Source organism: Nycticebus coucang, chromosome 13 (genome assembly GCF_027406575.1).
Source record: "Nycticebus coucang isolate mNycCou1 chromosome 13, mNycCou1.pri, whole genome shotgun sequence".
Taxonomy (NCBI): Eukaryota; Metazoa; Chordata; class Mammalia; order Primates; family Lorisidae; genus Nycticebus; species Nycticebus coucang.
Window position 1 is genome coordinate 61181815 of NC_069792.1, and position 14028 is coordinate 61195842.

Below are 14028 nucleotides of genomic sequence, written 5' to 3' on the forward strand. Positions count from 1 at the left end.
CCTAAAATAACCAAGAGTCCAGAAGTAACTTATCTCCACTGTTATCATTAAGGACAATCATTAAAAACAGCACAATAAAAGCTAAGAAATGATCCAACACAGCTTCTTTTTTAGAATACACCTAAGTCATTCTCATGATGGGTAAGATCTATTTTCATATTCAATGTCCCTAAAATTATAAATTAAATAATACTCAAACTTAGCTTAATTATAGTTCCTTCTCCACAAAAATGACAAAGCTATAAATTTCTTTCCATTTCCCCTCAAGAAATTATTAAAGGTTAGTCACAATCAAGCCAGAACAAGAAAGTCAGACGTGTTCCCAAAACTATTAAAGTTAACTTAAGTAAAGGATGAAAAATTACACGCAGGGTACAATGTACACTACTCAGTGTACCAAAAGCCTAGACTTCACGCCCATGCAACATATACATGTAACAAAATTCAATTTGTACCCCTTAAATCTATATTTTAATGTTTAAATTAAAAGGCACAGAACCAGTAGTGAGGCATAAAATTTATTAGAGAAGCAAAATCAAAAAAATAATAAAATAAAATCAACTTACAGTTAATTGACCAGCTACTCCAAAATCTGCCAATTTTGCATGTCCTTCTGTATTGAGGAGAATATTTCCAGCTTTTATATCTCTGTGTATTTTTCTCATAAAGTGCAAATATTCTAGTCCTTTCAATGTCGATTTAAGAATGGTTGCAATTTCATCTTCTGTTAACTGGAAATAAACATTTTAAAAACCATATGAAAATACCATGTTAGATAAACTCTTCAAAAGAGTACCAGTAACAAGTACGTCTTTCTAATGACCATGAAACCTCTAGGAAAAAGATAACGGGAAAATAATCGAGAGAATCTTCTTACCCCACAATATGCTTTGTCACTCTTATTTCACGTTTTACTGATGAAATGAGTAAATTTCTCTTATCTTCAAAATTATCAATGTCATTACTAAAGCACAGAACATACTCCCAAGAATTAGCCTGACCATGTCTTCTAACACTAAAGTGACACTATCACAGCTAAATTTCCTGAAAAAGGAAATTCATACACTCTTTCCTAAGGATTGAAGGTACCATAGGAACGAGTATCTGAAGATGCCTCCATTTCTTGATGTATACGAAAACTAACAGCATTACAAAAAGGACAGGAAATGAGGACTACCCGGAGACTCCTGTATGAAGAATTTATACCAATACCAGTCCTCCTGCTTTGAGCCAAGTCACTCCTAACCCACCCAGTCCTGGAATGCTGACCTAATACTGAGAACTCAAAAATTAAATTAGGAAAGTAGAAATTCAAGCAAAGCCTATTAGATGAAAGAAAAAGGAGAGAAGAGATAAGAAGGTCAAGGAGGAGAGGTATGGGAAAGGAAACATTGTTTACAGATGCAGCAGGACAGCCAATGCTTCACTAAGAGTTTTACATACATTTTCTTATCTACCCTTATAACAATATTAAGAAAGAAAAATTTGGTCTTCTTCCTACCCTCCTGTCAAAATAGCTCCTAAAACAAAATTTGCTCAGTGATAGAGGTGAAAGGGATCATATTTTGTCATTCATTATAAGCCAATAAATAAATAATTTAAAAATTGAAATAAAATAAATAAGGCCCTTTCATAAGTCCCACACCAGAGTTTATGCTGATGGCGTGACTCTTGCTGGTCCCCTACATCAAGATTAGGGCTGGTTGCCAGATGAACCGACCACATAATTAGAAGTTTGAAAATTTCAGCCCCATCCCCCTGACCTGTGGGGAAGGGAGAATGCCTAGACTCAAATTAATACCAATATCCAAACAAAGACTTGATCAATCATGCCTACATAATGTAAATGGCAATAAAACCCTTAAACAATAAGGATTACTCTCATAGAGCTTACATTTTCCCACAGGTAAAGGGATAATTAATATTTAAATATCACTGAATTATTTTCATGTGCTAATTATGAAAATATCAGTGACAATTGCTGTGAGCACAACAATAGAAAACTCTTGATAGTCAGGGACTGAGAAGCTACATTAGATTAGATATCCAAGAAGACCTAAGAGACAGCTTTTACTGAGATCTAAACGATATGAGGAAGTCAACCATATAAATGGCTATTCTGTGCAATGGGATTACAGCATTACACAAAAGTATAAGGGGGGTGGATAAAATCACCTTGAGAGTCATTAAAGATGGCTCACTAAAAGGCACAGGATATTCGACTCTTCCACAAAGACAAATCAAAAGATTAAGTAGATAACCACACTTCAAATAGAACTTCTAACAGAGAATGCAGGAATTCAACAAAGAAGGCACCAAAGAAAGAAAGGTAAGGTGGACAGCCCAACAGAGATTGGATGGGAGCCTGGAGAGGCTCCTCAGTGCAGGGAAAGGGTTAGTGAGAGATTTCCCCAGCTGTCCATATTTTCACTTCAGACACCTATAATCCCAGCCATGCAAAACCTAAGACTGACACATGGAGCTCCCTGAAGTACACTCGATGACATAGCTTCAAGAGAGCTCATGCTGGGCTCTGTGTACATCCCAAGTTGCAGAGAGCTTCACCATGGTGCCACTATGAGAGCTCAGCCTCCACCAGACCCCACTGTGCCCCAGAGACCAACAGCTCCTGCATCTCCAAATCCCTAGTGCCCCATGAACATCATCCCATGTCCACCCAAAATGCTACAGTGGAAAGATGCCAGTTGAATCCATCAGAGTGAAAAGGTCTCCAGCACTCAAGCACACACATTCTCCTCCATGCAGCTCACCACACTAAGTAGGGCTGCCCCCAAGACAAAGGGAGACGAAAGACAGAGCCTGAAAACCACCTGCCTGGGGTGGCTACCACAAATACCCATCCTGAAGCCTCCAGCAACAGGGCCACACCAGCCAGGTGCATGCCCTGGGGAAAGACCTCTCTTGCCCATTGTCCCCACTGCTGCTGCCAACCAAGCACATCACCCAGGGCCTGGGCATCACCTCATCCCGCTCACTATAGCCTGTGTTAATGTGTATCATCAGGGGCCTGAGGACAGGCCTACCAGCCTGGTACCACCTGGGCTAAGTGCCCAAACATGCTACCCAGAGACCCAGGAATATTCCCACCCTCTCAGTCGCCCCAGAAACACATACAAACCATAAGAGGAGCTAGTAATGGTCCCAGAATGCCTCCTGCCACCTACAACACCTTGGTGAATTGTACTGCCTTGCCCCCCACAGCCTACACCCATGCACACCATTATGGATCACCTGAGAACAAATGTGCCCCACCTGGTTTTACCCACACACACACACCAGTGCCCTAATAAACCACCTAAGGGCCTGATGATTACCCTGCCACATCAATTACCCTGGACATACATCCACATTACCAGGTGGCCTAACAATAGGCCCAGAAAACCTATTGCCAGTGCCCAAGCACGCCACTTAAGAGGTCTAGGGATCTTCCTCCCTCCCACACCTCCGATCACTACCACTAGCATCTGGACACTGTTCCTGGGGCCCTGAAGATAGGCCTACACAGACTGCCATCATGACCACAGCTGGAACACACCAGCACATAGTCCTAGCAACATGAGGGCTGACCAGCCCCGGCCATCACAACAACTGCTAACACCAGTGAAAGCCTCCTGGAAGCCTGAGGGTTGTCCTACCATGACTACTACTATTGCCTACAGCATGCACATTGTTCAGAGACCTGAGGATTTGTTCATCCATTCAGCCCAACACTGCCACTACTGGCACCCCCGCAAACTGCCTATAGGCCCAAGAATCAGCTTTCCTGGATGTGTTAACATTGGTGACCACGTATGCCACCCGGAGTCTCAAGAACAGGCATGCTCATAAAGAACATCACTACCAACACCGGAGGCAAAGAATGGGCTCACTAGTGTTCTGTCCCCAGAAAACCTCACCACAGTCTCCACTAATAGCCACAATCTAAACCAGTGAGGAAATCACAAATACCAATGATTGTGTTTATAGGCAAAGAAATTATACAGAGATTACATTACTACACATATATAGAATCAAAATGAAAATGCCCTTACCATCCAATATTATATTACACAAGATAATATAATACCTCCAAAAGAACACAATAATTCCCAAAAACAGAAATGAATGAAAAAGAACTCAAAATAATAATATTAAATAAATTCAGGGAGATACAAGAGAACACAGAACAATAAAAAGAAAGAAATAAAAAAATTTCTGGGGGAGGTGCCTGTGGCTCAATGGAGTAGGGCGCCAGCCCCATATACCGGAGGTGGCGGGTTCAAACCTGCCCCTGGCGAAAACTGCAAAAAAAAAAAAAAAAAATTCAGGGTTTTGAATGTAATATTCACCTATGATTTATCGTATAAAAGAACCAAAGGAATCCTAGAACTAAAAAATTCAATGAATGAAACAAAAACTACAATTAATAGCTCAACAAGAGATCAAGCAGAAGAAAGAATTTCAGAATTTAAATACAGATCATTTGAAATAGCTAACATTTACCAAAAAGGGAGGAGAATAAAAACTAAAAAGGAAAGCCCATGGGACAAAGATAACTATAAAGCCACCAAATATTATAATTTTGGGTGTCCTAGAAGAGGAAGAAAAGTTTAAAAAGACAGAAAACCTACCAAATAATACCTGAAAACTTCCCAAGTCTATCAAAAAGTTTAGACATCCAGATATAAGAAGCTCAGAGATCCTCCAAATCCCAAAAGATCTTCTCCCTAGCACATTATACTCAGACTGCCAAAAGTCAAAGACAAAGACATATCTCTAAAACACAGCAAGAAGTGTCTGGTAACACCATCAGACTACCAGCAGATTTCTCAGCAGAAATGTTACAGCTCGGGAAAAAATCGCAACTTTATCCCATCAAAAATAAAGAAGAAATCACTTCCCAGACAAACAAAAACTAAGTGAATTCAACATTAAACTAGCCCTCTAAGACATAATTAAGGGAGTCTTAACACATAGAAATGAAAGAATAATATCTACCATCATGAAAATATAAAACTATCTGCGATAGAAAACACAAAGGAATAACAAAAAGACTCAAACCTAGGCTCCATGAATCATTCCTATAACCTAGCACTCTGGGAGGCAGAGGCGGGAGGACTGCTTGAGGCCGAGAGAAAGACCAGACTGAGCGAAACAAGACCCCATCTCTACCAAAAACAGAAAAATCAGCCAGGCATGGTGGCATGTGCCTTTAGACCAAAGGTTCTCAACCTGTGGGTTGTGACCCCGTTGGAGTGCATTAAAGGTTCCTGGCATTAGGAAGGTTGAGAACCACTGCTTTAGACCCAGCTACTCAGAAAGCTGAGCCAAGATGATCACTTGAGCCCAGGTGTTTGAGGCTGCTAAGAGCAACGATGATGCCAATCCACTCCTACCCCAGACAACTTAATGAGTCTCCAAAATACAAACAAAAACCCAGAAAGGACTCAAATGTTACCAGTACAGAAAACCACCAACTCATACGGATAAACATTAAGAGAGAAAGGAAGGAACAAGCGCCTGTGGCTCAAGGAGTAGGGCGCCGGTCCCATATGCTGGAGGTGACGGGTTCAAACCCAGCCCTGGCCAAAAAAAAAAAGTTTCAGAGAGAAAGGAAGGAACAAAAGAAAACAATTAACAAAATAATATGATAGGAATAAGTCCTTACTTATAAATAATAACCTTGAATATAAACAGATTACATTTTCCACTTAGAATATACATCCTGGATAAATGGATAAAAAACTTGAACCAAACATATGCCACCTGCTCACTTCACCTATAAAGATGCATATAGACAAGAGGCAGCTGTCGCAATGGAAGCGGTCCTCATAAGTGCCAGCACAAGATCACCATCTTCACAAACACCAAGGAGTCAAGCACTGTGCCTGAGCTAAAGCACTTCACAAGAGAATCCTCAGTGCTGCCCAAGGAGCAGTGGCTATACAAGGACAACCAGTTCCTGGATAATGGCAAGCCATTGGGTAAGTGTGCCTTCACCAGCCAAACAGCACAACCATCGGCCACAACCACAGGGGAGCTGACCTTCAGGGTAAATGATGGCTTTGAGGCCCTCCACCCTAAGCCCTTCTCCAGCCTTCCAGAGGTACCCCACATGATGAAGCCCCAGGGCTCTGGAAGCAGTGTTAATGAATAAGCTATACAACAGTAAGGGCCCCAGGCACACCCCCGAAAGGCCCAATAAAAATTGAAAAAACACATACAAACTGACAGAGATGGAAAAAATATTTGATACAAACAAAAACAAAAAATGAACAGAAATAACTAAACATACATCAGATAAAACAAACTCAAAAACAGTAAAAAGAGACAAAGAAGGTCATTATATGATGATAAGGAATCAATTCAACAAGAGAAAACAGTTCTAAATAGATATGCACCTAAAACGGTGCACACCCAGATATATAAAGGAAACATTAAATCTAAAGGAAAAGATAAGACTTCAGTACAATAATAATTGGGGACTTCAAAATACCACTCAGCACTGGACAGATCTTCTAGACAGAAAATCAACTAGGAAATAATGAATTAAACTGCACTTTTGACCAAATGGCCCTAACAGACCCTAAAGTGGACATCTTTGCTTAGTTCGAGCTCTTAGAGGAAGGGCTTTTAGTTTTTTCCCCATTCATTATGATGTAAACTTTGGGTTTGGCCGATGTGGTCTTTATTAAGTTGAGATATGTTTCTTCTATGCCTACTTATATTTTTATTGTGAAGGGATATTGAGTTTTATCAAATGCTGCTTCTATGTCAATTGAGATATATGATTTCTGTTTTTCCTTTTCTTGATGTGATATACCATGTTATTGATTTGTTTATATTGAATCATCTTTGCATTTCTGGTATGGATCCCACTTGATTATGGTGTATGATCTTGTTCATGTGCTTTTGTATTTGGTTTGCTAATTTTTTTTTAGAGATTTTGTGTCTGTGTTCATCAGGAATGTTGGTGTGCAGTTTTCTTTCTTGGTTGTATCATTTTCTGGTTTTGATATGAGAATAATGCTGGTTTTACAGAATGAGTTAGGCAAATTCTCTCTTGTTTTTTGGAATGGTTTGATTAAAACTGGTATGAGTTGTTTTTTTTTTATGAGTTCAGTAGAATTTGGCTGTAAAGCTTTCTGGTCCTGGGCTTTGCTTTTTTTGGGAGGTTTTTTTATTATTGATTCAATCTTGTTATTTGTTATTGGTCTGCTCAGGTTTTCTGTTTCTTAAAGATTTACTCTTATGTATGTGTACAGAAATTTATCCATTTCCTCTAGGTTCTCGAGTTGTTAGTATATAGTTGTTTGCAATAGTCTCTGATGTTTTGTGTATGTGATATCAGTTGAATTTCTCTGTTTGTTTTTAATTTTGTTTATTTGAGTCTTCTTTTTTCATGGCTACTCTTGTTGTGGCTTATCAGTTTCGCGTATCTTTAAAAAACCTTTTTTTGTTGTTGTTGTTGTTGAGACAGGTCTCAGGCTGTCACCCTGGATAGAGTGCTATGGCATCATAGCTCACAGCAACCTTGAACTCTTGGGCTCAAGTGGTCCTCTTACCTCAGTTTTTCTATTTTTAGTAGAGATGGGGTCTTGCTTTTGCTCAGGCTGGTCTCAAACTCATGAGCTCAAGCAATCCACCCACCTCAGCCTCCCAGAGTGTTAGGATTATAGGCGTCAGTCACCACACCTGGCCTTCATTTTTTTTTTTTTTTTTTGTAGAGACAGAATCTCATTTTATTGCTCTCAGTAGAATGCCATGGTGTCACACAGCTCACAGCAACATCCAACTCCTGGGCTTTAGGCAATTCTCTTGTCTCAGCCTCCGGAGCTGGGACTACAGGCACACGCCACAACGCCCAGCTATTTTTTTGTTGCAGTTTGGCCAGGGGCAGGTTGGAACCTGCCACCCTTGGTATATAGGGCTGGTGCCCCACCCACTGAGCCATAGGTGCTGCCTGTTGTTTGTTTTTTTTAACATTGTTTCATACTCTCCATTTTGTTTTGGTCTGAATTTTATTATTTCTTTTATTCTACTTTTTTTTTTTTGTAGTGACAGAGTCTCACTGTACCGCCCTCGGTAGAGTGCCGTGGCGTCACGCGGCTCACAGCAACCTCTAACTATTGGGCTTACGCGATTCTCTTGCCTCAGCCTCCCGAGTAGCTGGGACTATAGGCGCCCGCCACAACGCCCGGCTATTTTTTTGTTGCAGTTTGGCCGGGGCTGGGTTTGAACCTGCCACCCTCGGCATATGGGGCCAGCGCCCTACTCACTGAGCCACGGGTGCCGCCCTCTTTATTCTACTTTTTAAAACTATAGTTTGTTTTGTTTGGGTTTGGTTTGCTCTTGTTTTTCTTGAGGTGTATCAGTAGGCTTTTATTTGAAACTTTCTACTTTTTTCTCTCTTTTTTGCAGTTTTTGGCTGGAGTTGGGTTTGAACCCACCACCTCCAGCATATGGGGCCAGCACCCTACTTCTTTGAGCCACAGGCGCTACCCTGAAACTTTCTACTTTTTTGATGTATGCATTTATTGGCTATATAAATTTTTCTTTTAGCACTGCTTTTGTTGTATCCCATAGATATTAGCATGTTGTGATTTCATTTTCATTTATTTCAAGACATTTTTTGATTTCTTTCTAAATTTCTTCATTGACCCAGTGATTGTTCAAAGCATGTTGTTTAATTTTTATGTATTTGTACGGTTTCCAAAGTTTCTTTTGTTGTTGATTGCTAGTTCTTAGTGCGGTCTGAGAAGATAACTGTTTCAGTTTTAAAAAAAATTTGTTGATACTATTTTTTGTTCTAATATGTGGTGTATCCTAGATAATGTTGCAGATGCTGATGAGAATTTGTATTCTGCATCTGTGGGATGATATGTTTTCTAAGAACTAAAACTAAGCAAAGATGTCCACTTTACACCATTCCCATTCAAAATATAAGTCCAATCCCGAGCAATCAGGCAAAAGAAAGAATTAAAAGGCAAATACATTAGGTAAGAAGTCAAATTATCTCTCTTTGGAGATGACACAATCTTATATTTAGAAAAGCCTAGACTCTACCACAAAACTCTTAGATCCAATAAGACATAGAAATGATAAATGCTTAGGATAACAGATATCCTAAATACTATGACATAATCATTGCACATTCTATGCACATAACAAAGTATCACATATACGCCATACAATGTACAAATATTATATATACATATCAATTAAAAAAAAACCTGATTGAATTTCTCAAACTTTTCCAAAACTTTAAGAGAACCTTTCCAAATTCATTCTGAAGGGCATTATCCTGGCAACTACCAAAGCCAGACGCAGACATTACAAGGAAAGAAAATTACAAACCAATACCCTACTGATCACAGAAGCAAAAATCCTCAACAAAATGCTAGCACAAGGGCTCCAGCAAGATATTGAAAGGATTACACCCTAAGACCAAGTGGACTTTACTCCTAGAATGTAAAGATGGTTTAACATATAAAAATCAAACAATACACCATCATCATAACACAATAAAGGAAATCAGATAATCATCTCAATTGGTAATCTTTGGGCATCTAATTAAATTTAACACACTTTCATACTAAAAACCCACAACAACTTAGGAGTAGAAACTAACCATCTCAACATAATAAAAGCCATGTACAAAAATCCCAAAACAAATATCATACTCAACAATGGAAGACTGGAATCTTTTCCTTAAAGATACCACTTTTCCCATATCTATGCAAAATAGTACTGGAATTTCTACCTAGAGCAATTAGGAAAGAAAAATAAATAAAAGGCATCCAAAACTGGAAAGAATTAAAATTATCTCTGTTAATAGATAATATGATCACATATGAAGAAAACACTAAGGATTCCAAACACACACACAGAAAAACAGAACTAATAAGTAAATTTAACAAAGTAGCAGGATAAAAAGTCAACATACAAAATCATGATGCATTTCTACACACTAACAATAAGCAAACTGAAAGTGAAACTAACAAAAACATTTCCATTACAAAAAGAATAAAATACTTAGGAATTAACCTTGAAGGTAAAATACTTGTACAATGAAAACTGCAAAACATTGCTGAAGGAAATTAAAGAATTTCTTTAATAATAAATGGAAATCCACCCTATATTCACATATAGGAAGACTTAATATTGTTAAGATTTCCATGCTATACAAAGAAATCTATTGATTCAATGGAATCCCTATCAAAATCCCCATTGTTATTGCAGAAATACAAAAACTCATCCTAACATTCTTAGGAAATTTCAAGAGATTGCAAACAGACGAAACAATCTTGAAATAGAAGAACAAAGCTAGAGGACTCATACTTTCTGACTTGAAAACTTATTACAAAGCTATAGTAATCAAAATAATGTAGTATTGGCATAAAGACATAGATGACTAGAACAGAACAGAGAGCCCCAAAATGACCCTTACATATTTGATAAAATGATCTTCAACAGAAGCACCCAAGACTGTTCAACAGAGAAGGTAGAGTCTTTTCAACAAATAGTTCTGGGAAAACTATTGTTTTAGTTTTATAAGATAAAGAATTAAAGAGACAGAGAGTGCTAAAAACTGCACAACATTATCAATGTATTTAATACAACTGTGCTATACATTTAAAAATAGTTAAAAGTCCACCATATTAACAGAGGCAAAAATAAAAATCACATAGTCCTCTCAATAGACGCAGAAAAAGCATTTGATAAAATCCAGCATCCTTTTCTAATTAGAACACTGAAGAGTATAGCCATAGGTGGCACATTTCTAACACTGATTAAAGCTATCTATGACAAACCCACAGCTAATATTTTACTAAATGGAGTAAAACTGAAAGCTTTTCCTCTTAGAACTGGAACCAGACAAGGTTGTCCTCTGTCACCTTTACTATTCAACGTAGTGCTGGAAATTCTAGCCAATACAATTAGGCAGGACAAGGGAATACAAATGGAAGCCGAGGAGGTCAAACTCTCCCTCTTTGCTGACGACATGATCCTATACTTAGAGAATCCCAAAGACTCAACCACAAGACTCCTAGAAGTCATCAAAAAATACAGTAATGTTTCAGGATATAAAATCAATGTCCACAAGTCAGTAGCCTCTGTACACGCCAATAACAGTGAAGATGAGAAACTAATTAAGGATACAACTCCCTTCACCATAGTTTCAAAGAAAATGAAATACCTAGGAATATACCTAACAAAGGAGGTGAAGGACCTCTATAAAAGAAAACTATGAAATCCTCAGAAAGGAAATAGCAGAGGATATTAACAAATGGAAGAACACACCATGCTCATGGATGGGAAGAATCAACATTGTTAAAATGTCCATACTTCCCAAAGCAATCTACCTATTTAATGCCATTCCGATCAAAATACCAACATCATACTTTCAAGATTTGGAAAAAATGATTCTGCATTTTGTATGGAACCAGAAAAAAACCCATATAGCTAATGCAGTTCTTAGTAATAAAAATAAAGCTGGGGGCATCAACATACCAGATTTTAGTCTGTATTACAAAGCGATAGTGGTCAAGACAGCATGGTACTGGCACAAAAATAGAGACATAGACACTTAGAATCAATAGAAAAACAGGAAATGAAACTAACATCTTACAACCACCTAATCTTCAATAAACCAAACAAGAACATACCTTGGGGTATGAATAGGGAAAGACTCCCTATTCAATAAATGGTGCTGGGAGAACTGGATATCCACATGTAAAAGACTGAAACTGGACCCACACCTTTCCCCACTCACAAAAATTGATTCAAGATGGATAAAGGACTTAAATTTAAGGCATGAAACAATAAAAATCCTCCAAGAAAGCATAGGAAAAACACTGGAAGATATTGGCCGGGGGAAAGACTTCATGAAGAAGACTGCCATGGCAATTACAACAACAACAAAAATAAACAAATGGGACTTCATTAAACTGAAAAGCTTCTGTACAGCTAAGGAGACAACAACCAAAGCAAAGAGACAACCTACAAAATGGGAAAGGATATTTGCATATTTTCAATCAGACAAAAGCTTGATAACTAGGATCTATAGAGAACTCAAATTAATCCACATGAAAAAAGCCAACAATCCCTTATATCAATGGGCAAGAGACATGAATAGAATTTTCTCTAAAGACGACAGACGAATGGCTAACAAACACATGAAAAAATGTTCATCATCCCTATCTATTAGAGAAATGCAAATCAAAACCACCCAGAGATACCATCTAACCCCAGCGAGAATGGCCCACATCACAAAATCTCAAAACTGCAGATGCTGGTGTGGATGTGGGGAGAAGGGAACACTTTTACACTGCTGATGGGAATGCAAACTAGTACAACCTTTCTGGAAGGAAGTATGGAGAAACCTCAAAGCACTCAAGCTAGACCTCCCATTTGATCCTTCAATCCTATTACTGGGCATCTACCCAGAAGGAAAAAAATCCTTTTATCATAAGGACACTTGTACTAGACTGTTTACTGCAGCTCAATTTACAATCGCCAAAATGTGGAAACAGCCTAAATGCCCACCAACCCAGGAATGGATTAACAAGCTGTGGTATATGTATACTATTCAGTTATTAAAAAAAATGGAGACTTTACATCCTTCATATTAACCTGGATGGAAGTGGAAGACATTATTCTTAGTAAAGCATCACAAGAATGGAGAAGCATGAATCCTATGTACTCAATTTTGATATGAGGACAATTAATGACAATTAAGGTTATGTGGGGGGGGTAGGAAAAGCAGAGAGAGGTAAGGAGGGAGGGGGGCGGGGCCTTGGTGCATGCCACACCTTCTGGGGGCAAGACATGATTTCAAGAGGGACTTTACCTACCAAATGCAATCAGTGTAACCTGGCTTATTGTACCCTCAATGAATCCCCAACAATAAAAAAAAAAAAAAATACTGTACACAGCATTTGTATACTGTGCAAAATGTTTCTTTCAAAAAAAATAGTTAAAAGATGGTAACTTTTGTCATATGTATTTTATGATGGTAAAAATAAAACTAATGGGGATCCACAGAGAACTCAAACGCATCAGCAAGAAAAAAACAAGGGATCCCATCGCAGGCTGGGCAAGGGATTTGAAGAGAAACTTCTCTGAAGAAGACAGGCGCACGGCCTTCAGACATATGAAAAAATGCTCATCATCTTTAATCATCAGAGAAATGCAAATCAAAACTACTTTAAGATATCATCTAACTCCAGTGAGACTAGCCTATATCACAAAATCTCAAGACCAGAGATGTTGGCGTGGATGTGGAGAAAAGGGAACACTTCTGCACTGCTGGTGGGAATGCAAATTAATACATTCATTTTGGAAAGATATATGGAGAACACTCAGAGATTTAAAAATAGATCTGCTATTCAATCCTGTAATTCCTCTGCTGGGCATATACCCAGAAGACCAAAAATCACAACATAACAAAGATATTTGTACCAGAATGTTTATTGCAGCCCAATTCATAATTGCTAATTCATGGAAAAAGCCCAAGTACCCATCGATCCACGAATGGATTAATAAATTGTGGTATATGTACACCATGGAATACTATGCAGCCTTAAAGAAAGATGGAGACTTTACCTCTTTCATGTTTACATGGATGGAGCTGGAACATATTCTTCTTAGTAAAGTATCTCAAGAATGGAAGAAAAAGTACCCAATGTACTCAGCCCTACTATGAAACTAGTTTGGGGCTCTCACATGAAAGCTATAACCCAGTTACAACCTAACAATAGGGGGAAGTGGGAAAGGGAGGGGAGGGAGGGGGGTGGTGGGTAGAGGGAGGGGGATCGGTGGGATCATACCTGTGGTGCATCTTACAGGGGTATTTGCGAAACTTGGTAAATGTAGAATGTAAATGTTTTGGCACAGTAACTGAGATAACGCCGGAAAGGCTATGTTAACCATTGTGATAAAAATGTTTCAAATGGTCTATGAAGCGAGTGTATGATGCCCCATGATCATATCAATGTATACAGTTATGATTTAATAAAAATAAAT

At 38.5% G+C, this 14028-nt stretch overlaps 1 protein-coding gene across 2 annotated transcripts in view; it reads right to left on the reverse strand.

Annotated features, from left to right (window-relative positions):
* STK3 (serine/threonine kinase 3) overlaps positions 1 to 14028 on the reverse strand; it is a 393987-nt gene that overhangs the window by 249570 nt on the left and 130389 nt on the right. For both annotated transcript variants that reach the window (XM_053559237.1, XM_053559238.1), the window contains exon 5: positions 567 to 731. In XM_053559237.1, the coding sequence (XP_053415212.1) occupies positions 567 to 731 (165 nt within the window). The remainder of the gene's footprint in view (positions 1 to 566; positions 732 to 14028) is intronic.